This window comes from Lytechinus pictus, chromosome 2 (genome assembly GCF_037042905.1).
Source record: "Lytechinus pictus isolate F3 Inbred chromosome 2, Lp3.0, whole genome shotgun sequence".
NCBI lineage: Eukaryota > Metazoa > Echinodermata > Echinoidea > Temnopleuroida > Toxopneustidae > Lytechinus > Lytechinus pictus.
Window position 1 is genome coordinate 11365240 of NC_087246.1, and position 26599 is coordinate 11391838.

The 26599-nt window shown below is 36.6% G+C and overlaps 2 protein-coding genes across 3 annotated transcripts; one reads left to right on the plus strand and one right to left on the minus strand.

Annotated features, from left to right (window-relative positions):
* The first annotated feature begins 287 nt into the window (after positions 1-287).
* On the plus strand, positions 288-10531 carry LOC129254831 (uncharacterized). 2 transcript variants are annotated; one of them, XM_054893365.2, is made up of 6 exons: positions 288-480; positions 4176-4397; positions 5133-5280; positions 5661-5806; positions 6791-6970; positions 8119-10531. In XM_054893365.2, the coding sequence occupies exons 2-6, from the start codon at positions 4196-4198 to the stop codon at positions 8301-8303; spliced, it is 861 nt and encodes a 286-aa protein (XP_054749340.1). In that variant the 5' UTR covers positions 288-480; positions 4176-4195; the 3' UTR covers positions 8304-10531. The 2 variants fall into 2 exon arrangements, with proteins under 2 accessions (XP_054749340.1, XP_063965482.1); XM_064109412.1 differs by lacking the exon at positions 288-480 and adding an exon at positions 3417-3506.
* A 5609-nt stretch (positions 10532-16140) lies between these two features.
* Positions 16141-26413, minus strand: LOC129253554 (mediator of RNA polymerase II transcription subunit 21-like). Its single transcript, XM_054891985.2, has 4 exons — positions 26310-26413; positions 24154-24235; positions 22401-22531; positions 16141-18914 (listed from the first exon to the last, which is right to left on the minus strand). The coding sequence occupies exons 1-4, from the start codon at positions 26349-26351 to the stop codon at positions 18621-18623; spliced, it is 549 nt and encodes a 182-aa protein (XP_054747960.2). The 5' UTR covers positions 26352-26413; the 3' UTR covers positions 16141-18620.
* Positions 26414-26599: the final 186 nt, after the last annotated feature.

Genomic DNA, 26599 nt, shown 5'->3' on the forward strand with positions numbered 1-26599 from the left:
TAGTCAATTTTGACACATAAGTGCCCTTTTTGGCTTTCATGCCCCCCCCCCCGCCCCCCCCCCAATATAACGAGAGGGCTATTGGACAGTTTGTATTTTGTAAAAGGGTGAGGGGAGAGAATTAAAGATTCCACTTGTACCCACTTCATGTCGTACTTTGATGAAATAAGAAAAAGGGGATGGGCAGATTTCAGTAATCAATGTTTCAAACAAAGATTTAGTAGAGAAAAAAGTATTATATATAATTATAGAGAAATAATTTTTCATAATATGGCTTGTCATACTTTATTCTCGGGCCAGTGCATGTTTGCCGGTAGTCGGATAACCGTTTAATGCTGCAAACCTATTTTATGCCGGTAGTATACTATAGTAGTAAGGTATGATCGTGACAGAATTGTCTTAGACTTTGGAAATCTTGCCTCTGTTTGCGTTTGAGTGGTGTCACTGTCGAGGGGGAAACTACAAAACTACTTATTGAATGTAAGTTGAAATACTGGTACCGGGGTATGAAAGTCATGATGTAACTAACTGTTAAAGGGAATTGCCTACATTTAAATTACTGCACATAACATGTATTGAAAGCCCCGTTCCACTACCACGATCTGAAACCCCAAATCCCAATCATTAACGTTTACGGTTTAGATCGGCGGAGAGAGCGGGATAGGAACCCTGGGCCTGGGGGGGGGGGGGGGGGGATAGGAATCGGTTGAAATCGGGTGCAGCGTAAATACTTAATTATAATGTAATGTTGTGAAGACAGGGTAATTACAGCGGGCACTTTATTCAGATTGGTGTGATCGGCTAGAAATTTTGAACATGTTCATCGAGTGGCCGGTATGGCCCACTCACACAACATGCGAGGTTAGTATACTATACTAACCTCGGTCCTCGCACAACGCATGTGATTTCATAGTGCATTTTGACGTTTTCATTCATCACACGAATGTGAGGGACTAAAACACGCCAAACCTTTTAATAATAATATTTTTCCACTATGTTAATCTTGATCGTATGATTTAAGTTCATTGTAAAAAGGAATTGGAAATTATTGATAAAAGTGTTTTTATCGCTTACCTCCAAATCTCAACCACGATACTTTGTTCGATCCGTCCTTAGTCATTCTTCATACTGCAGTTGAAATTACGCAAACAACAATCGAAATGCGAATTTTTCCTATCGAACAGTGTAGATTCAAGTCGCCGGCGCATAGGCCTAATAGGAAATTGTACCAAAAATCAACAGGTTGCATGTCACGTATAATCGCTGATGGCGCTACATCATAAAATAACGCTGAACAGCGAAAAAAATGCGGAGCGCCTAGAACGCAGCCAGCAGTACAGCTGATCTGACGTAAACGACGTAAACAAGCAAGTTTATTAAATAATATCGCGCGCCCTCTCTGTGCGTATAGAGAGAACCAGCGAATCGGGGCCATGCCTGCTTCGACATCAAGAAAAATCATCGATATAAAGTACCAGAAAGACAGAGAGGAATTGAAATTGGCTTCATATCGTTTTGTAAGTTTCATATCCAAAGCTTATCTGATCTTAAATCCATATATATTGCTAATTCAAAATATATAGCCCGAAAGGCATTGCAAGTGCCGTGCTAGTGGTTATCCTGTGGACGGCGGCGGTAATGTACCCATAGGTGGGTATGGCCAAACAGTGCAACACTAAGTTGGAGCATAGCTGTCGGGCACAATATAAAATTTAAAATGATGATGATGCATCGTATCGTCAACCAGCATATAGACATTCGACAGACGTTCCTGATTCCGGCGATGACATCAAGCCGTGGACACTCTAAGCGATTCCAAATACCTTTTGCAATTAAGGACTCTCATTTATCACAGAAGTCCTTCTTTCCAGACTCCATCAGGTTATGGAATTCCTTGCCAGATGAACTTACCCAATGTCACCTCTGTTAGCCTCTTCAAACAAGAGGTACAGAGCATCCTGCTTTGCTAAGAGAGGAGCATGGTTTTTTAGCTGCACTTAGTAACTTTTTAGAATATTTTAAAATGGCGCTGTACATACTCCACACCAGACCTGCCAAATGTAACACGACAAGACACAAGTTGGTGGACTGTACCTTATCAGAAGAAGAAGAAAAAAATTTCATGCCATGAATTGTGACGTGGGGGTAGCCTGGAGGCTCCTGGAGAGTAAAAGTCATTCTACTGACGGAGGCTTACTCTCCATGGAGCCTGGGACGGCATGCCATTGCTCTACACAAACGGAGTATTTTGGCAACAATAATGTTGCTCCAAAATACTTGTTTTCTTTAAGGTTTTGAGCCAAAACTTATGTAAATGGTCTAAAATACATTATGTAAGCTTTTGGCACTAAAGATACATATTTTTTAATCAAATTAAACAGAAATGATAGAAAATATTATAAGTAGAGAGGCGTTTACTTACAGTCTGTTATTGTTGCCATCTTGCCATCTTTGCTATTGTAGCCTAGCTGCAATGACGCATATAGAGGGCGACAATATCACGAGCAGTGCCAACTTTGATTTTGAAAATACTTGCATCGGCCGATAAATATCATGAATCGTAAAATACTTGCAAGTTGCATCAGCCGAAGTCACTTCACGATATTAATGCGTACTAGCAGAGCAAGACTATAGGCACCGCTTTTCCAACGGCGGCGGCGTCAACATCAAATCTTAACCCAAGGTTAAGTTTTTGAAATGACATCAGAACTTAGAAAGTATATGGACCTAGTTCATGAAACTTGGAAATAATGGTAATTAAGTATTAATAAACATCCTGCCTTGGTTTCAGGTCACATGACCAAGGTCAACAGTCATTTAGGGTCAATGAACTTAGACCATGTTGGGGGAATCAATATCGAAATCTTAACCTAAGGTTAATTTTTTGAAATGTCATCATAACTTAGAAAGTATGTGGACCTGGTTCATGAAACTTACACATAGGGGTAGTGAAGTATTACTGAACATCATGCTTGAGTTTCTGGTCACATGACCAAGGTCAAAGGTCATTTAGGGTCAGTGAACTTTGGTCATGTTGGGGATATTTGTTGAATTACCATCGTAACTTTGAAAGTTTATGGATCTAGTTCATGATACTTGGACATAAAGAGTAATAAAGTATCACTGAATATTCTTTGTGAGTTTCAGGTCACATGAACATGGTCAACGGCAATAGGGTCAATGAACTTAAATTATGTCGGGGGAATCAACACAAAATCTTAACCACGGTTAAGTGTTTTAAATATGACTCTGAAAGTATATGGATCTAGTTCATGAAACTTGGACATAAGAGTAATCAAGCATCAGTGAACATCCTGCATGAGTTTCAGGTCACATGAACAAGGTCAATGAACTTTGGACATGTTTGGGGTACCAATTAATTGCCATCATAACTTTGAATATTTATGGATCTAGGTCATGAAATGTGGACATAAGGGTAATCAAGTATCACTGATCATCTTGGACGATTCTTTGGTCACACGATCAAGGTCAAATGTCATTTTAGGGTTAGTTAACATAGTATTTTATCATCATATATGAATGGTGTCTTTTTATGAATGATTATTCTATAGTTGTTTTCAAAGTCAGCACTACTGCTATATTGAATCGCGTAATGCAGTCAAGACTGCCAAAGGCGCTCCACTTGTTAATAATTTGGTACGTAAAAGATTTTCAAAACTTTGAAGAAAACTTATTTTTGTCTGGCATGTTGCAACTTGCAACACATGGTGGTTGCATACAGCAATTGCATCTATGCAGGCCCGGGTCAAATTGACCTGGCTCCACTCCTATCTTTATTCAGGTTAAAGAATGTGTTGCTCTTGTAGACCTTTTGTATGAAGTTGTTTGAATCACAGAGGTGTGTGATATAAACTGCATTTTTTTAAATTGTCAATGACATGAGCAACTTGTACTAATTTTCTAAACCCATCTCTGGCAATAGGAGCATGATTGGGCAGTCTGGCCCAAGATCTTGGCATATTTTTGACGAGAATTGATTCTTCTTTGATCCTTTAACAATTTGATTGATATTCTTATTTGAGAATGTTTGGGTTTTGATTTTAAGCTGAACCGGTATTGAGAACAGGAATGAGGGGTAGTGCTTCAAGACATATTAGTTAAACTTTAAATCATAATTTACCAACATTTTGGCCTGTTTTATGATGATTCTCAAGTCCAGCAGCTTGATATCTTGATGGCTGACACACGGAGGGTTCCAGTCCAGCTGAGGCTGATGACCTATCTATGCCCAGGCCTACCTGTTGAGATCTTTGAGATGGTTGCCAACTATCTGGAGGATAAGATGAAATGCCCAGTCTACCTCATCTATGAAAGCCGATGGCCCGGTCCTCCTGCCGATAGACCAGACCCATTCACATTGGATCATGTTGATATAGGTATGGATGATTATTTTGATACTCATATTGGGTATAATGATGGTAAGACTGATGTTGATGATGGTATTGGGTAAGCATAGTGATGATAGTGGTGATGATTCTGTTGATTTGAAATATTAATTACGACAATGATTGAATTATATGGTAATTTGGGTAAGTCATAATGGTTGATAGTGACATTGATATAATGTTAGTGTTTGTTTTATCAACACGGCTATGTTACTCCCCTGCTCTCTTTAACTCACCTCCCAGCTGAATGACAGGCTTATTTTGCTAACATTGACTTTCCCCTATAAACTCCATATTAGCTGTTTTATCTCTTTCCTCTCTATAACTCTTAACTGCGGATGGACACTCTTTTATATGCAGCACCATGTTGTTGATCTCAGATATAAGCGGAGAAAGAAGAAGATTGTATGTATATCATAAGTGCATAATGCATTACAGATGTAATGGTAATGATAATGTTCATGAATTTGAAAGTAATTAACTAATGATAGTACATTGTGATTAATGTAGTCACCTGATAAATGATGAAAACAATGAGGATCATATGACATATCCATGTTTTTTTGTATTGTTTGATGTTAATTTACGTCCATTCAGATCGTAACTATGTGAATAAATGTAATTTGTTTATACTTTTTATAAAGTGTGGGTTCAAATAACATGATTTATCAAATTAAGTTTACTTTTGGCTCACTTGTGGAAAAAAACCCAATTTTTTTTGTTCAGCTTTCATGAATGCAGAGCCTTTTATGAGGTTACTTGAAAGGGTCAAAGACCAGGCTGAATTACTTCCTGTGGCACCGCTCTCGCCACACCCCAAGTCAAACAACAAACCTGTCTACTTTTCAGATGTAATAGTTCATGCTGATAACTGGTAAGTACAATTAAAAGTTATTCATTATTGCAGACCTTTCACCCTTTAAAAATTGTTTATTTGAAAAGTTTCAAGTGTACCAAGCCAAGGTGAAGAAATGTTAATCAATGCCATTTCCCCTTTGATTGATTGATTGACATGATTTATTGGAGAAAAAAACTGCAAATAGCAGCCAAAGAGCTGAATTATCACATACAGTTCACAAATATATATACAAATAAATACATTTAATGATCTCAATTCATTTGCCATTGAGAAAATGAAAATATGCTCTATGCAATTAATCAATTCATCTCATCATTTCATAAATCTACCAAAATGTAAATATGTCATATTTTTTTACCTCTTTTTATTTAAAATCTCCTTTAATTTTTTGACAGTGAAAAATATAAAGAGTTCAAGGATATGAGAGGGGTAAGATGGGCCTACTCCAGTCCTAATTCACCCAGTGGAGTCCTGACTACACTGAAAGAGCTCAAGAAGAGAGGAGAAAGTGTTATGTTCTTTGGTCACATAGTTCAGTCAGGTTGGTGTGATTTTATGTTAGCCAGTGTTTGTCTTGTGTATTTTGAGAACTAAGACATTGCAATTTCCTTTTCACATTAAATGAAAACAATTAGTAAAACTGCATTAAAATGATATGGATGTGTTTAGAATTTGCATAGGATGAGAGCATAATTGCAAGCAAAACAGTTTGTTAGGAATTTGGACTGTTGGTCAATAGTAGTTCAAGCAAGACAGCGCTGGTAATAGTAGTCCACAGTCGTGAGAAAAACATTAACATCATTCTGACAGAATGCAACAAAACTATGCAACACTTTTTTTATTGTGTGCAGAGTGCAGACATGAGATAAGCCACCTTACTTTTGTTTAAACAAGTGTGCATTATATGCTTCAAGTCTCAATAATTTTAAATGTTCTGCTAATACAGCTTCGTGCCCAATTTTTATGACATACAGTTTGTATGCAAAATGTTTTTTTTTTTTTAGCTTTTTCACAGCATATCTGAACAAGCCTTGTTATACCTCATTTAAATGAAATGTGAAGGGGTATACATAATTTGGCATGCATTTTTTTTAAATGTTCAGATCAAACTAATACTTCATTTTTTCCCAGTGCTCATGAGATTTGGTATATGCATTGGTCATGGAATAGAAATGTGCTTGACATATTCTGGTAATACTTTGGTAATTTGCATACTAGTATTAAAACAATAAATAAGAACAAAAAATACAGAGTGAGCTGCTTCCTCAGTTATTGCCTATTGATCATGAGACTTGATACACACATCAAAACAATATCAAATTGACCAAGGCTTACTGGAGTTAGCCAGTTATGGCATTGTATCACACTATAAAAATAGACCCTGTTTCAACTTTCATGCTATAAATGTCTGTACCAATTGGCATTCCCTTGCTTTGATAGGGATTTGAACCTTGTGGTTCACCCTCCAGAATGGACAGGATAAAACCACACCTGTTCAACTTAGTTTATTTTATTTTGTCATCAGGATCGCATGTGAAATCAATTGAGATGGTTGCTGACAAGACAGTAGATGCTGCCGCCATCAACTCCACCACCCTTAGCTATCAGATGAAGAAACATCCTTCACTCGCAGAGAAACTACACATCATGGAATCCTGGGGACCTTTACCAGTACATCCCATGGTGGTCAACTCAAGAATGTCAGGTATGCAATTCAGTCAATGAAAATGTATTTGTTCTTTGTCATCATGGTGGTGTTGTTTATGGTAATGATGAAATCATGAAGATATTTGTATGGATTTTATTATACAGTATTTTCTATTTAAAAAATTCATATGACTACTGCAGGTTTCATGAGAAATATACTTTTGCTAAAATCTTATTATGCACATGTTCTGGTTTCAGAGCTCAAACTGCTCCACTCTTTCTTAAGTTTAAAATATTGCCTGTGTATGAATTATATAGTTACAATCATGGTATCTTTATGTATTTATACTACAAGAAATTACTTCCAATAAATTTTGATTCTTTATTTTGTAAAAATTCTGATATTCACAATTATGATACTAGAAGAAAATCTGATTACCGTGTTTCATGTGGGAAATTATCCTTATCCCGAAAGTCAATAATTCATAATGGTCCTGTATTCTGGAACAGTCTCCCTGAAGACATAAAAAGTTCACAATCCCTTAATGTATTTAAATATAAACTTAAAACGTTTCTTCTACAAAAACTTTAATTTCCTAGACTAAGTTACCTCAATTACATTTTTTTTTCTAGTCTTTCTCTGCAAAACTCAAACTTTTATTGACAAAATTGGGATTATGTTATAAGTTTTTAACTTTTTAAATGATCCCCCACATTTACATATACTGTTTCTCTTCTTGTCTGATTTAAGTATTGTTCATATTTTGGTTTATTGTTTTGTGTAGTGTATGTTTTCTTTATGCATTGGAATATATTGTACTGTATTCTGTAATAATCATCTTTACACTGTATTGTTCTTTTTATGAAGTGTGGAAATAAATGAATCAATCAGTCACTTGTCTATTACTGATAAGTTGTAAATACAGAATGCAGGTGAGCTTGCAAAGATGTTCCACATTTTCATGAGGAAGAGGAGGAGAGTAACAAAATATTTATAAGAGGTGGCAGGGAAGAGGGATGTGGAAATAATATAATTCAAAATTTTGTTAGAGCATCTCGATACTGTACAAATTGAGATATAATTCTAAAAAATGAATTCTGATGGAGCTTACCTTGTTTTAGGAATAATTTCTGAAGATTTTAGGGAGGTAACGATTACTTTATCTGTAATGATTTAATTACAACCATCTTTTTCATTATTATCAGCTGAACTGAAAAGTGAGATCGCCAACCATCTACTCAACATGCACAAAGAGAAAGTATGGAAGAGGAGAATGGAAGATTTTACATTAAAGCAGTTTGCACCCGTTACCATGGATACGTACAAAGAAGGTGATGAACTCCGTAAAGAAGTCAGTAAGCTCAGTATTGAAGGTACTGTGTACTATTAACATCCAACTTGGAGCATTGCTGCCTGTGCGTCTACAAGCATTTGAAATTCCATCACTAAGAGACAATGGTTTGTCTTGATATGCATGGTTTCTGTGGCAGTGATGTACTAGAAATACAGAGGTTGGGACATTTTTTACAGTCCCACATGCAGACTCTCATGCACTCTTGCAAGAAAAAGAGATCAAACGTGAGATGGTTGATCTATATATTAAGCCATATATTATCTAGACTAAAATAACATACTCATTGAAACCTGTATATAAACTGCCTTATGGCTAATTGATACATGAAAGGTAATCAAATGGTCTTATGTGAAGGTTTCTTGAGAACAGTCTGCAATAGAATAAAAATGAAATATGTGGTCTTTGTAATAGACAGATGGTCTTTCTTACAAGTTATCCAAGCTTCAATGCAAAATATTATAAGATTCTTTATAATGTGTAGTTTACAATGTTATGTTAATGCACTAATAAAAACATATTTCCATAATTTTTCCTTGTACCTGTAATAAGTTTCAAGAACATTATAATAAATGAAGCTGCCAATGGAGCCTGCCATACTTATGGATGTAATTCATAAATTTTGCAAATTCTTTGAATTGGTTATTTAAACATAATTATATAAATAGTAGAAGCCATAGATTGGGGTTACCACATTATGCTTTATTTTCAGGATAGGGTATGTTGGTAATGCTGTGTCTTGTTTGAAGATATGTTTATAACTTACCTTTTCCAGTATAAATGCCATACAAATGGTCAAAACTAGTGATTATTAGTAGTTGAATCTTTATCAAGAAGCTCAAGTATATACGTGTACTAAGTTACATTATTTACACTTTTCTTAACATCTGTCATTTGAAATTGAGAGACCTGTGTAGAATTTGTATTATTTAATGGGGCAAGTAAATGTTTTTCATTAACACTGGTTTAGGGCTTCCAGTTGGATTTTTATTTTTAACTAAAACCTTATGAAAATTTCATCAGTGTTGCGTATCAATTTTTTTTTTTTACGAGACCTTTTAAAAAAATATTAGTATTAGCATAAACTCTATCAGAGTGATGACATCCACAACACTGATGAAATACTCCTTTTTTTCCTTCAAAACTGTGGTTATTAAAATTGTTGAAAGAGCTGGAGTGGCTATTGAATTCCTTCACATCTCAGATGGTTAGATGGATTCCCAGTGTAGCTCAGGAATTTAATTTCATTCCTATTTACAAAAAAATTCCAATCCGTTCCTTTTGAATTTTATATTTGACCAAAATGTTTAATGTATCACTGCATCTATAATTCAAATTCAGGAATGTTCAGGTAAAGTCATTCATTGTTAACCAACTTCAAGTAGCCTACTGATTGAAGTTTAATGTAATGTCCATATCTCTGTTTGCCAAGCACAGTAAAATGTCGGCTTTTCAAACAATGCTACCTCACAATAGCTTCTCATGGTTTCAGGGCTATATGGTAGGCATTATTGAGGTGTGATTATAAATAAACTATTGGCAATATAATGTTAAACCAGAACAATGGATTCGCTCTCATTACCCAATTGTTCTGCATTGGTTACTCTGTTGTTTCCAACTAGTAGAGTGTAGTAATTGAATGCTGATTGTCTCTACATAGGTCCATTGTCTGAGATGGTAGACGGTGGTTTCTTAATCAAGGGTGTGAAACTAGTTTGATGCTCCAATGCTCCCTTGGTAAAGCATCATTCCTTGTTACCAGGTCCCTTGGTAAGGGCTCAAAACTATGGGTCCTGTTCCAATTTACAAGCAATGGTGCTTTCTTAGTGGCAGAAGACAAAGTATTGATTCCAAATATGTAAATGTCAACTGCTGGGCTCCGCCTTCAAACTCTAATCTTTGGAATAGGGACTGGCTTTGGTTTTAATCATTGTACAAATTAGTCATGAGAAATGAATGTAAATGAGCGCACATTTACAATATCGCGTTTTCCATTTTTTATTGCATTACATGTATCTATGAATTGATTATTTTATAGATTCAAGTGACTTTGGTCACTCTGTCACTGTTTTGGGAGTGTAGGCAATGTTGTTACTATGTTATATATACGACCAAGTGTTTAGTGAGGAAAAAATACCCGTCGTGGGTGTCTAGATGACCACTTCAACAAGCACACTTTTAATAGTGGACAGAGTAAGCCTGTTAGGAACTGTTAACTTATAATAAACATGGTATGATGATTGGAGATAATGAGTCTTAATCTATTAGAAACCTATATATGCAAACAAATAAACACAATGAAACATCAATGTTGTGTGGCCTCTGGGTATTTTTGTCCTTTTTTCCAAGTATTTCTTAGGAAGTATTCCTAGGTCTTCCTTTGTGTACCGGTATTGTGGTATTTTAGAAATGGTCAAGCTTTGTTTGAATATATTGTGATTGCCTTGAAAAGTCAGTGTGTGAAACACTCTTAAGCACAACCATATTTTTTGTATCAATCTTGCTTGTAACAATTTATACCAATCTGTTTGTACATTGCAATCTAAATGTTCTATGTCTATTTGAAGAAAACAAGAAAACTATGTTTTTGTCCAAAGAGCATTGCAGGTTGGTGGGGCTACGAATAGTACTCAAAAGCTATTTTCACAACTCACTAATAAGTTGACTTGGTTAAACCATGGTTTGAATTTGTTATTGGTTTATCCATCCATAGCTGTACAACTTTTTCCACTTTGTTACTACGTTTAATGTGGTGTTTCATAAAGCTGTCCATAATGACTGTATGAATGAATGGAATATAGATTCTAAGATATTTGGAGCTTTGGAGTTTAGCTTCCAATATTGAGATCTTTGATTGATAGCATTATCTAATATAGTACATCTCTATCTCTTAGAGGACTTTTGGACATTTCATCATAGGCATGGTAAGACACATCATCCACAAAAATGAGTGTCTAAAGGAAGGTAATGCAGACCTGCCAACCAGTACGATTTAGCCGTATTTAGTACGTTTTTGCAACCAAAATACGGCAGTACGTTTTTTCTTTTAAAAATATGTTTTTTGTAAAAAAAAATTACAAAATCGTAATTTATTGAGAAAAATCATCTCTATATGTCTCTACGTCATAAAACGTACACAAATATGGTTATTAGATCAATGTAATTTCAGGTAACTTGTTTTTTTTTTCAATCATTTTGTAAAAACCAGGGTGAGATATACACAAGTTTCAATGGTTTTTTTTTCATCTGCAAGAGCAGTGCGCATTTATCTTGCATGCAGCTTGAGCGCCGTGATGGGCGAGTGCGCCAAGCATTTTATTATGAAATACACTTTTTTGGGGAAAAATACAACATATTTATCTCACATGGTAAAAATACTGATTTTTTGGTCAAAATACTGATTTTTGGGGATAAGAATACTGAAAATGCAAAATACAACTTGGCAGCTCTGGTAATGTGCAGGATGAATATTTTTGATACCCTTGAAATTACACGTGTTTATTTTTCTAAGCTTTCTTTGCCGGTGCTTGGTAGATTGTTTAGAAAATCATGAAGCTTGCCAAAATTAATTTAATATTTGAATTAACTACAAAGCTAGAAAACTGATTTACTTTTCTCTGGAATTACCTGTATTTTTATTGGAAAATTGATAATATATTAAGAGGCTATTTGAATCTCAACTTTTATTGTTCTGAACTATTTTATATATTGACCCTCTCCTGGTTGATCTAATGAAAAAGATAATATATGAACCACTATTTAGTCACACTTTCACCAAGATGAGCCAATACAAATGTCTATAATGCATTGATTTCCTGAAAAAAAAATGTAATGTATTTTTGTAGATTATGATTTATAGTGTCTTTAAGTATTGGGACAGATACGTAACATTTAAGAGTGAATTGATTACATTGACCAGTTCTGATTTAGGATCTTGGTTAAAATCATATTTGTTGATATAGCATCTATTTTGTATAATAAGCATACATTTCTGCTAGACATGTATTTAAAGGGAGTGGTTGCAAGTTGCAACACATGCTGTGAAGTATGTAGCTGTCATCCATACTATTAAAAATACTCTAGTCTTTGAATCTTGGAAACTAGACTTGAAAAAAAAATGCTGCAGGATCTGAGTGTGAAATTTCAATTTTAGTGCATTTTTCCTTTAAACAATGTATAGATAAATATAATGTCTATATCAATATATTTTTCCCAGTGTGTGATGTATATTAGTGGACTTTATATCAGCTAAATTTGAATTGCATCAGCTTAGTGTAAAGGGTGTGTACAATGTTGATTTTCTAATTTTAACATGAATCATGATTCAAAACACAATTACAAAATATAGAAAAATATGTTCATTGTCGAAATATGAAGCTGATTATACGTTGATTGTTTGTAAATTTCCCACACTGGTCAGCACAGCTTACTGCGCAGTTTGACCCATCACAAGAAAGGTTAATTCTGGCGCATGCTTGAGTAGGCTTCCACTAAGAGAACAAGTTTAAAGATGTTTAAAACTCAATTGTGTTCAGTTTTGCATTTTGTTGTATCCACGATGCCGAAGGTCGTAAAATCTGAGCTGATCGTGTCTCCAAATGTTCCTTTTTGGTGTTTAATTTTCATCCGAATGGTGATCTAAAAGACATTACCTTTGCGACAGGGAATGGGGACATTGAATACACCCTTTGTTTCTCATTCTATCAATGTTTTGTAATTGCGTTTTGAATGAATGTTGCTGTTTAAATTTGAAAATCAACAATGAACACACCCCTAAGACTCATAATTGAGTAAACTGCTCCGGCCTAATAAATACCAGCTAATTATAATTTTTTAACTTAATCTGAAATATTTTGGATATCGATAACTTCCCTTTTAAAAAAAAAAGCAAAGAACACTATTGACACTTTATATGAGGTAAAGTAGTACTTCATGAAAATGACAGTAAAAAATCTGACTCGTTTGGCTTGTATTACATATTTCAGTTAGTTTGTAAGTGGTAACTTTACAAACAATCCCCTGTAATATGGATAAGTAATGAGATTCAATGATCTTTTTCTTGAGGTTTGTTTACAGGCAACATTCCCATGTTTATACTTGATTTTAGAGTAAATTTTAGTTTCTGGGTAGGAATTGAGAATCTATGGTAGATTCATATTAAAGAGATATTTTGCTGATCGTACATGTCTTCTTAAAGATGATTCAATATTGCAGATGTCATATATAATATCTTGGACAAATCAGTTATAGTTGTGAAGTTATTTTGCAATAGACAAAAGGGTTTTGAGATAAATTACTTTAAATTATGCCACTGTGACTGTACTGTACTGAAATGTTAATGAGGGAGTTCATCCTGACACCCAAGTTCATTTTGATAAAAGGAGAGAATTATATCAATGAAGGTTTGGTAAAAAAAAAAGCCAAAGAATTAAAACAAATTTAATGTTGTAATGACACCTGTAAGCTGCACCACCATAAGTAATTCTGTATCATCAGACATATTATTTCATGCTTTATTCAATGAAGAAAAAAATACATTCATTTATCTTGAATCGTAATTAAATTTTCATTACAGTACAGCTGCTCATCTTTGACGTCACAAAATAAAAACTGAAAATTTGTAATCCTGATATTTTTTTTTACTGATTTTTGACTGACTTACAAACTTTCTCTCCTTTTCTCTCTAGGATGAACTTTCCATTTTAAGAGAAAGTTTGATGGAGGCTGACCATGGAAATTTGGTATACTATTATTAATAAACAGTCATAAGACTAAAATTTAGGCATTACAGTAGAGTTAGAAATGATATTACAATTAATTGCCATACTGTACGTAGAGGTACATTACTCTCACGTTAATTTACATGAAATAAAAAACTGCATGCTACGCTTAGTTTATAAAATGTGTAATATATATATCTGCATACATAATGCATTCAAAGAGTACATGTATAAAATGCCATGTTTTAAAGATATTCATTATCAATTGAATTGAATTCTAAAATCTTTCAAGAGTAATGTGTTTGATTTATATATTGCAATTTTATACAAGGTAATACTAATATTCCACAATTTTAATTCCAGATTTTTCCTATTTTTTTTTTCATTTTTGTCCAAATTCATATACGGTAATTGATCTGTGTTTTTTTTTTTTAAACATTGTGTTTGGTAGAATCATATACATTTATACGATCTTTCTATGACATGAATGATTAATATTATATGAATATTATGAATGTACTGATGTGGCATTATTTTATTAAATAAAAAATAAAATAATCTTTATTCATAATTGAAGAAGAGTTTGCTGATATTTTTGTTGTTTTATTATATTTTAGATATTGGAGGGGACAAATGGGGCATGGGTTTCACTGATTTGAATACAGTTGTAATTAAACAATTTATATCTGTAGGTGTTGGAGGGTGTTATATGTTGTATTCAGGAAGTAGTGTTGTTTCTATAACCCAGATCTTACACATCTTAATCCTGGCTCTGATAAAGCTGTGATAAATCTTGTGATAAATCTGTTAAGTGAAAAGCTTGCACTGTGTTGAATCAAGACTTTCTTTCCAGTCTTGTTCAACTATTGTATGCGTGTGCACATGATTCAATGTTAAATGCAAGAAATCCCCACTACAGGTACAAAGAAGAGATTTCATATCATTTCAAAAAAATAGATATATTGACCGACCCCAGTTTTTCCTCAGACAATAAAAAGCCTTATTTATATCACAGGCAGAGGAGTGATAAAGTTATTTAAAGCCTAAAGGTTGCTATTCTACTTAATTGCTACGTCAAGTAAATGTTTGCTGCCATGGTTCCTATGATATGAAATTGAAATGTGTTAATTGGATGTGATTAATTTTACAAGAAAATTTATTTGGTTGGGAACTTACATAAGACTTTTTCTTTCCTTTTGGATATAAAGTCATCTCTCAATTATGGAATGGGCTTTAAAAATTTAAAGATATAAACAATTTATATCTGTAGGTGTTGGAGGGTGTTATATGTTGTATTCAGGAAGTAGTGTTGTTTCTATAACCCAGATCTTACACATCTTAATCCTGGCTCTGATAAAGCTGTGATAAATCTTGTGATAAATCTGTTAAGTGAAAAGCTTGCACTGTGTTGAATCAAGACTTTCTTTCCAGTCTTGTTCAACTATTGTATGCGTGTGCACATGATTCAATGTTAAATGCAAGAAATCCCCACTACAGGTACAAAGAAGAGATTTCATATCATTTCAAAAAAATAGATATATTGACCGACCCCAGTTTTTCCTCAGACAATAAAAAGCCTTACCGGTATTTATATCACAGGCAGAGGAGTGATAAAGTTATTTAAAGCCTAAAGGTTGCTATTCTACTTAATTGCTACGTCAAGTAAATGTTTGCTGCCATGGTTCCTATGATATGAAATTGAAATGTGTTAATTGGATGTGATTAATTTTACAAGAAAATTTATTTGGTTGGGAACTTACATAAGACTTTTTCTTTCCTTTTGGATATAAAGTCATCTCTCAATTATGGAATGGGCTTTAAAAATTTAAAGATATAATCTGTTTAGCTTTCAGATATGCAGTCACTATTTGTAAGTTAACTGTTCATAGAGCCTAAAACTATAAAAAAATCACTACAAAGAGAGGGCACTAAATATCCTCAGACGTACCAATCAAATTATTGCACAGTATCGATAGATTAAAGCTACTTTGATGATGACTGCAGTTTTGTTAGACTTGAATGTCAGATAATAATTGAATATAATGTGATACTGAACTTGACCAAGGCTTCAGACAGGTTTAAAAGATGGACAAACCTAACCATTTTTATCTCAATTGACTTTGCCACAGTAACAGAATAATAGAGATATTACAGTGTTTTGCTTTGAAATCCTCTAAGCATTATTTATTTTTCTGTATACAAATGTACAAAAATGGCATTAACACATTATAAAGACAGTTATGCAGAGTTGAAAATTGCAGTTTCTGTGAATTCTGTAATTTGTTCACGATTGCAATATATCAATTTTCTTCTTTTTCGTCTCGCCCACCGGAGGTGAAGGCGAGACTTAGGGATCCAAATGTCCGTCCGTCACAAACCTAATGACACATAACTCCACAACCGTAAGTCGCTTTTCAACCAAACTTGGATGGTAGATGAACTTGGGGGACCTGCATGTTATGCTGCAGTCGGATGTCACACGGTAAGGTCAAAGGTCATTTTCAGGTCAACGTTAAAGTATACATGCAAGACTCTTATGACACCTAACTCCGCAACTGTAAGTCACTTTTCAACCAAACTTGGATGGTAGATAGCCTTTGGGGACCTGCATGTTATGCTGCAGTCGGATGTCACATGGTAAGGTCAAAGGTCATTTTCAGGTCAACATTAAAGTTTACGTGCAAGGCTCTTATGACAAGTGTTATTCCATCCCAGTCATTTCACAATGAAGTTTCGATACAATTATGTTGCGAGCCCTCGCAAATCACAATATTTCTGGTTATTTTCATAAGTGGGCGAGACACAAAATCGCTTTTGCCTCGTTTAATGATGGATTCTAAAATCAACTGTACCAGCCACACAGAAACGTTGTTAGCGCTAACAATGCCATAACAGAGGTCATGTTACAACCAGTAATGTGGCATGTTATTTACACATAGGATATACGAATGTATTTACTTCACAATCATGAAGGTGTGACTGAGCTTACTGTTAGGCTAACAATGTTTATGTGCAGCCGGTACTGGACATTACTGTTAAATAGAGCTCTGCATTTTATGGACTCAACAAATAATTCTGTCCCATCACAGATATTCTTCAGCCTGCTTTGGACTGTGTCGGGCCAGGGTAAGGGAGACACTGGCTTTACCACATGAGGTGATGGGTGGAATATACATAGCATTACATAACTGCAAGTCCGAAACTCTTTTAATACTGGATAAACAGCTGATGTCAAATTCCTTATCAAAGATGATGATTGACAATCTTTTTATACAAGGCTAATGGGCTTTGGAGATAATCATGCTCAGTAATAGTAATTTACTTTGTAACTTTGACATTAAAGTACATACAGGAGTAATAGGGCTCAAAAGCTAACTAAACCATATTTTCCGTGAAAGTTTTTGCTTCAACTGGGTTAAGTGTTTAAACATAGGTACCCAGGATGGCATATTGTCAGTGGGCTTTTAAACCTTTTATCTAAACATATGAAAAAAAAATTGACAGCTAAATCCCTCACTTGGTTATGAATACTCCAAGGCTTGAATTCACAAAGGATATTAAAACCTGCTTCAAGATGTTGTTTAACCCTAAAAAGACTGGGCTATTTCAACACTCGATCGCGATGAAAATCTGCACGTGTTGCCCATGGCATAATCTACAAAGCTAATCAAATTCTTCGAAAAATCTCAATTTGAATTAATTATGCAAATTTATGCGTACAATCAAACGTTTGCTGTAATTAACTAAATAAGGCCCCTAAAATGCTTTTTTTTATCAGACTCTTTATAGGATTCTGATCAAATGTACTTGAAAACAAATTTCAATCTCATAATTATTTTCTTATGTATTTTACCAGGGTTTTTTTCTTATGTAATTCTCTATTTTTCAACTTTTTCTTTTTTATTGTTTTTTCTATGGAAATTGTCTGGGACTTTATTCTGACCATAAACAGGATGAAATTAATTGAGTTTAATCAGTAAAATGAGAAATAATGATGCATCTACGACTTTTAGCTTTAAAAAACCATTTGTATTGGATTTTGAGCAATTTTGGGTCTGCATGCACTTCATTTTGTGTCATTTCGGAACCATGTACCCAGGAGTCATACTTTGGTCTCAAAAGTTGAGCGAGACTTGAAAGTAGAAAGTCAGCGAGCGGCGCAGTAAAAAACAATATATCAGCAGATTTATCGTGAAAAATGTCAAGGGGGGCTGAATCACCCCCCCCAGTCTTATTATGGTAATAGACCTGTATGCAAGCATAATAAATCTGATCAAATTAATACTTGGACATTATGCCTGTATTCTTTATGCTTATTTTGTTATGCATGAAATCATAGGTTGGGGTTAAAATCATCTTTGATTTAAAGTGTTTTTTATGAATTTGGGCAAGAAAGCAGTCAGATATCTTTAACTGTGAATCCTTCAAATCAAATAAACGTCCGAAGGTCCAGACACTACGGTAGGGTCTAACTCCACTCTGATGGTGAGATGAGAACAACTATCTTGTCTTTGCATTTAATTGCAGTTACAAGCAAAAGCCACATATTTAATTGCAGAGTATTTATAAACTGTACAAATAGATTATCAGTTCATTGTGTGATAACAGTATCAATACTTGATTTAAATAGAGAATGTCAAGTATTTGTCCCATTCATTGCTGAGGTCCCGCCCACATTTAGGGATGAGTTTGACCCTGAAGACTGAGTTGATGATGCTGATGCTAGGGCACCCAATGAAGAATTCATTGATGATGACGCAGCCAGTGAGGCAGCCAATGAAGAGGAACTCTTGGTCTTGAGTTGGGCATCAGCGATCTCAGCGAGGGCTTCTTGAATGCGATGGAGCAGAAGCTCTCCCCTCTCAACGACTTCACCAAGTCGTTTGGCTGCTATCTCATTGTCCTCTTCTAACCTCTGCAAACTTGCATTCTGAAATGGGGAAAAAAAAAACATTCCATTTCTTTCTTATTGATGAAAGTGAGAAAATTCAGTCTATGTATTCAATTCAGAGAGTTATTAAATTTTGCAAATAATTGTCAACTTTTCAAGAGCAGTACAGTGTATGACATAATGTTGAGTGAACTACACTACTCAAAAAAAGTTAAGGACCACTTTTTAAAACGTACATAAAGATTTTATACAAGGTGTTTTATTTCTGGAAATACCTCAGTACAACTGTCCTAAATGTCCTTAAACACGCTGTAATCAATTTCACGCATGGGTGGTTTCAGTTGTTGCACAATGTCTCTCGCATCACTGCACATCCTGAAAAGTGGGCCCCGAGGGGTATCAGCTACCGACATGAAGTGGTAAAAACGAATGTCTGAGTGTCTTTCAGGCAGTTCAGTAACGAGTGTGACCACCTCCTGCAGCAATAACGGCTTCACAGCGCTGTCTCATGGAGCTGATGAGGCGATTGATGTCTCTGACGTCCAGTGCATCCCATGCAGCCTCCAGAGCCACACCCAGCTGCTGCAGTCCAAGTGGATGGGCTTCGAGCTGCTCGAGACTCCTCCCCATCATGTCCCAGACGTGCTCTATCGGGTTTAAGTCCGGGGACCTCGCTGGCCACTCCATACGCTCAATCCCCTGGCCCTCAAGGAACTCGGTCACCACCCTAGCTCGGTGGGCACGGGCATTGTCATCCATGAAAATGATGTTTTGTCCCACATTTTCTGCAAATGGCACCACTATAGGTTCAAGGACCTCATCCCTGTACCTCACTCCTGTCATTGCTCCCCCTGGGACCACGTAGAGACGAGTACGGTTGGCGTAGGTGATGCCTCCCCACACCATGACGCTGCCTCCCCCATAACGGTCATGTTCTGCAATACAGGGGTCTGCAAATCTCTCTCCTGGTCGCCTCCAGACTCTCGAACGTCCATCATTGTGGTCAAGGGAAAATCTGCTCTCATCTGTGAACAGAACTCTACGCCATTGCTGTCTGGTCCATCTGACATGCTCCCGGGCCCAGTTGAGACGAATTCTTCTGTGAGCAGGGGTGAGTGGGACACACTGAGCTGGCCGTCTGGCATGCATATTGGCTCTGTGAAGTCGGTTACGGATTGTTTGAGTGGAAACAATCACTCCAGTTGCTGCAGCGAAGTCATTGTTGAGGCGGCGTGCACTGTGAAAGCGGTTGCGGAGGCTGAGATTCGTCAAGTAGCGATCATCTCTAGGGGTTGTCGAAACTGGTCGGCCACTGCGGGGTCTCTCGGAGTATAGCCCTGTCTCTCGGTGTCTTTGATTTGCTCTGCTAATGACACTGTGTGACACGCCCATCATTCTGGCTACTCTTCGCTGACTGAGGCCAGCTTCCAGCATCCCTAGGGCTCTGGCTACATCTGTTTCACTTAGGTGGTGTCTTGGCATTGCTGTTGTAGGCAAGTTGTTGATTGTACAGACTAAAGACGGAAAATGCTTTGGAAGACACTTGTCTTATGGCCCACTGCAATGATGCCAGAGACATCATGAAAGAACTGCATGTGTGAAATTGATGTCATTGTGTTTGATGGCATTCTGGACAGCTGTATCTTGGCATTGCTATTGTCAGCAAGTTGTTGATTGTAGAGACTAAAGACAGAAAATGCTTTGGAAGCCACTTTTGTACGGGCACATTGCAATGATGCAAGAGACATGAAAGAACTGCATGTGTGAAATTGATTTCATTGTGTTTGATGGCATCCTGGACAGCTGGATAGCAATGCCAAGACACCACCTAAGTGAAACAGATGTAGCCAGAGCCCTAGGGATGCTGGAAGCTGGCCTCAGTCAGCGAAGAGTAGCCAGAATGATGGGCGTGTCACACAGTGTCATTAGCAGAGCAAATCAAAGACACCGAGAGACAGGGCTATACTCCGAGAGACCCCGCAGTGGCCGACCAGTTTCGACAACCCCTAGAGATGATCGCTACTTGACGAATCTCAGCCTCCGCAACCGCTTTCACAGTGCACGCCGCCTCAACAATGACTTCGCTGCAGCAACTGGAGTGATTGTTTCCACTCAAACAATCCGTAACCGACTTCACAGAGCCAATATGCATGCCAGACGGCCAGCTCAGTGTGTCCCACTCACCCCTGCTCACAGAAGAATTCGTCTCAACTGGGCCCGGGAGCATGTCAGATGGACCAGACAGCAATGGCGTAGAGTTCTGTTCACAGATGAGAGCAGATTTTCCCTTGACCACAATGATGGACGTTCGAGAGTCTGGAGGCGACCAGGAGAGAGATTTGCAGACCCCTGTATTGCAGAACATGACCGTTATGGGGGAGGCAGCGTCATGGTGTGGGGAGGCATCACCTACGCCAACCGTACTCGTCTCTACGTGGTCCCAGGGGGAGCAATGACAGGAGTGAGGTACAGGGATGAGGTCCTTGAACCTATAGTGGTGCCATTTGCAGAAAATGTGGGACAAAACATCATTTTCATGGATGACAATGCCCGTGCCCACCGAGCTAGGGTGGTGACCGAGTTCCTTGAGGGCCAGGGGATTGAGCGTATGGAGTGGCCAGCGAGGTCCCCGGACTTAAACCCGATAGAGCACGTCTGGGACATGATGGGGAGGAGTCTCGAGCAGCTCGAAGCCCATCCACTTGGACTGCAGCAGCTGGGTGTGGCTCTGGGGGCTGCATGGGATGCACTGGACATCAGAGACATCAATCGCCTCATCAGCTCCATGAGACAGCGCTGTGAAGCCGTTATTGCTGCAGGAGGTGGTCACACTCGTTACTGAACTGCCTGAAAGACACTCAGACATTCGTTTTTACCACTTCATGTCGGTAGCTGATACCCCTCGGGGCCCACTTTTCAGGATGTGCAGTGATGCGAGAGACATTGTGCAACAACTGAAACCACCCATGCGTGAAATTGATTACAGCGTGTTTAAGGACATTTAGGACAGTTGTACTGAGGTATTTCCAGAAATAAAACACCTTGTATAAAATCTTTATGTACGTTTTAAAAAGTGGTCCTTAACTTTTTTTGAGTAGTGTATTTGGTTTATCAATGTACTAAATTTTCAAACACTTTCTCCCCCATACAACTTTCTGTTAAGTCATATACAAAGATCCTTTTTTTTTCTTCTCAACAATTGGATTTCGACATTCTTATAGGTGAAATAGTCAGATACTCGATAGTGTTTATTAGAAATTAAAAAAAAATCACAACCAAAACTGTTTTCTCCTTTTTCATTATGGACCAGTGTACCAGTGACTCTTTTCTTCCACATAATTATAATGAGTCGAAAGATTACACAAGTCATAGTAATTTTTCAGACCATAGTATGCAAAGCATGTGCTATTTATTTTTTCCTAAATCAAATTTTGCTGAATACATTTCTGTGGCCCAACAAATTTGACTAATTCAAATTCACCTGTTTACCATGCTATAGAAATGTTAATTGTATAAAAGTATTACCTGAAGTTCAACAGTAGATTCTTCACTTGGTAGAGAATCTATCAGTACATCTATGTCCTTGGCTGTCCTGGCAATCAGTTGAGCAAAGAGCTGAGTGTAATCCTCATGATTAGGCTGCTGTTCTTGAGAGGCTAAGGGTTAAAGGCAGATTAGAATTTAAATCACTGCAGGGATTAAATGAATCAAAGGTCATCCAATGCCATGGACATGAATGACCTTTTGACCAGCCTCAATGCCCTATTAATTGGTCTTTTGTTACTTTATTCTAATTAACTAAAAATAAGAATATATGTATTTTAGTGACAGATACTGTACTTCTTACAAAATAAGGCCCGTAGGATGATTAATAGTCATTGTGAAAAAAAACCATAAATCCACTAGAACATTGCCAAGCATTTGTGGTAGTGAAATCAGATAGGCCTATCCCATTTTATAAAACAGTTTTAAAAGCACTTACTAAATATTTTAAAATTGACAGGATACTTAACATTTGGCAGTACCACACCATATATTCACTTGCCAAAATCATAAAAATCTACTACTTTCAAAGAAAACTTCATATATTCATGGTTTATTTATTAGAACAATTACACATATGGCAGCCAATGGCAAAAATGTGTGTGTTTACAAAAGGATCATATAAAAAAAAATACAGATTCTTGCACTTGTACTAAAATTATGTTTTATAACTATTTGTACATGATTTTGTAAGGCACTTAAGAGATCAATTTCTGTCAATACCAGAGCTAGGCCTACACTAAAAACCTTTAAAATATTTTTATCGTTATTATATTTCAAAATAATTGCTGTCACAACAACTTTGGTAGCAATTTTGCTCTACTCTGACAAAAGGAAGCAAGTACTAAAGGTGCAATATCCTGTAAACAGCAAAAAATGTCTGAAATTTACATTGACACAACATGCATCACAGTGGCAAACTGCACCAAATGGATAGCATAGCATTTGTCTCAGCGAGTGACTACATTTTTGCTTATATTACGTGACATCATCCAGCCACTATCACCAGCTAATTTATGAATGACATTATAGTAAGCATGCGCAGTACAAACCTCCCAGTACCTAGCACAGCATTCTATCAAAACAAGACTTCAATTCTTTATCACCTCGTATCGACATAGAATTTTGACACTTTCCTATATTTCATATGAATTTTGGAATTGTGAGAGATATTTTTGAGAATCTGTTTTCAAACAGATACAGCACAGGTAGGCCTATAGCATATTTCAATTACCTTCTTGCTTTTCTGTCAAAATTTTACCCAATAGCGTTGGTGTTTCATTTTATTCGCTAGTGTTCACAGAATCTATCACAATGTATACGGAGTCAATTGAGTTCCGGGTTTGCGAGCGTTGCATGAATATCCATGAAATTGCTGAATAAAAATTAAATAATCATATCATGTGCAGAAAAGGTGGCCTGATAACGTTATCGCTATTGATACATTCGCACACCTATTGAACAAATAATTGTGGTGAACACGTGGTCATTATGTGATCTGCGGGATGAATCAATCAGTGGTCTCTGAATTGCTCTGTAGAGCAGGGCTATACATGTACGTTGAACACAGTCAATTGGCAGTTTGCCACTGTGTGCATACTGTAGGCTTCATAGCATTATCATTGTGTTTCTGTGAAAATACATTTGTAAAATGTGAACGCACTAAAAACATTACTTTCTTCCTTTAGTCAAAATAGAGAGCTGTAATCTTCATGACATTCATGGACATACGTACCTTGTTTCTCACACCCAGGGAACTTGGACGGCTGAGCACTCTGTTGGAGTACACCAATGCTATTGCACATGTGCTCAGCAAGCTGAAATTAACAAGAGATATTAGACAGATGGACAGAGGAATATGGAGAGAGAGAGAGGGGGTGTTGCAAAAGGAACTGTTTCTGAATGTTTTCCAAAAGGATTTGGGGATTTTTTTAGTTTTATTTTTTTATATTTTTTATCCCGTTTTTATAATGAAAAATAAAAAAACATATTGAGGCCTCCAAAATTGAAGCAGGTGAGGACAAGAAAAGGAAAAGTTAGACCTCCATGTCGCGTTCGTTCTCGATCGGCCATTTTGTTTTCAATTTTGAAAGAAGGAGAACGAACGTGACAGAACTTTTCCTTTTTTTGAGGGTCCAGTTTATGCCTCGATGTCAGGATTCTGTGACACGATAGACCTTCATCCATATATTATAATCTAGGTAAGTGCATTATTTATGTTTTCCCCTTTTATTTGGGGCGCTATTGCGACCCCATTCTACCCCATTTTGGAGAGTACCCGCTAACTAATATTACAGTTACACGGACCAGTCCCTGCCTGGGTTAGAATTTTAATGCCGAAAACGCCCTGGTGCACCCATGGGTGCATTATTGCCGCCGTCTACAGGAAAATTGAAGGAACAGCGCATGCAAAATTGAATCAAACTCCCGCGAATTTCCCCCAAAAAATTGTAAAACTAAGTACTTATAAGAAACTTTCCGAACGATGTCAAGTCAATTCCCCCTAATATGATGAATATCCCTCAAATTGCGTCATTTAAGCGTTGATTTTTCTTCTTGTTGGCAAAATACGGACCCTGCTACCATCTCCCAAATTTTTTGTATAATGAGCTAAAGAGGGCGCGCGATTTATCTTCATATCAAAGACACCACAAGGGAAAGACTAGGCACAAAAACCATTTTACACGTAAATTGATGCAAAGCGTTACGCGAAGTCGGCAAAGTGTCCAATCTTTTTACTGTAAAGACTTTGGGGGAACGTTAATTGACAAATGAACGGTAGCACTTAAGGTACATAGAATTTTCTATATTTTTTGTTTAATTTGTCATCGCTTTGAATATTTTCCAAAAAGTATTATCGATGCTTGAAAAAAAATAAAAAAGTATTATCGTCAGCAAATATTATAAAAAGTATGTTTTTTAAGTACTGTAATTGCATTTATTGGTGTCTCTATTTTATCAAACAATCATTGGAATTGCGCATACAATGAATACAAATCTAGTTTAAAAAATACCGACAATCTGAATTAAGGTTGTGAATTGTATTAGCACCACCAATGACCTTCCTTTTATTTCCGTCGAAGAGACATGTGAAGCAACTTTCCAGGCCGAGGTAAGCGATTTTGCTCTTTTTTTGCATGCTTTTTCCATTAATAAAATTCGTAAAATTGAACATTTTATTCTTCGCGTTATGAAGCGATGTTAACCGACAACTCTAAAATCCATACTGTAAACACGTACGTGGTGCGAGGTTTGTATAGCACTAACCTCGCAATACGTGTGAGTGCCCCTGGTGAGTCAGCGGAATAAGTTTCGGCTAACAAAGTCAATGTTGAACATTATTCACGTTATGATATGACACTCATTCAATGAACAAGGTTATGAAGCGATGTTAACCGACAAACTCTAAAATCCATTGCGTAAACACGTTCGTAGTGCGAGGTTAGTACTGTATATAGCATACTAACCTCGCAATACGTGTGAGTGCGCAGACATGTCATGGGATAGTCTGCAGGCACAGACCCTCATTGGAACTTTGATCAACAAGTGTGCCTCCACGCAAAGACTAGCACATACAAAACTTGCTGTTCGCGAGAGAGCCTTCAGTACACAAGGCATGAGTAGGCTGCACATTCAGACCCTTAACTCGAGCGAAGGGTTTGCCCAGCAGACTAGACATGGGATGTGGCCACCCTGTGAGTGTGACCCTTCCTGGCTTTAAAAAAAACATCACAAATACGAATACGTGGGGCCGGCATATATTTTGATTGAGAAACTTAGTATTATTACAATCTTGACAGATTACCATTTGCTATCAAACCACTTTTTTGTAATTCAAACAATTTCACAATTAATCAAATTATAATATGCATCAGTAGCAAATAATATTACCTGATTTACAGCGTCTTGAAGTTGTGTGACACGGTCTGCCATCGCCAATTTATTGTTTTCTCAGCTGTAGCAAGCTTAACAGTAGATGGCGCACTGTCAAAATTTATGATCAAATGCAAAAATTAAAGCTAAGGAGATTGATGATTTGCAAAGTCACGGCGAGTTTCCCAAATCAAAGTAGACATTAGGAGGAAGAAGTTGAGATCTGTCCAAAATGAGTACTCTTGCATACGCCATACCTTTGTCTATAATAGGTGGATATATTGTTGTATCATCTGTGTTGTTCAGAT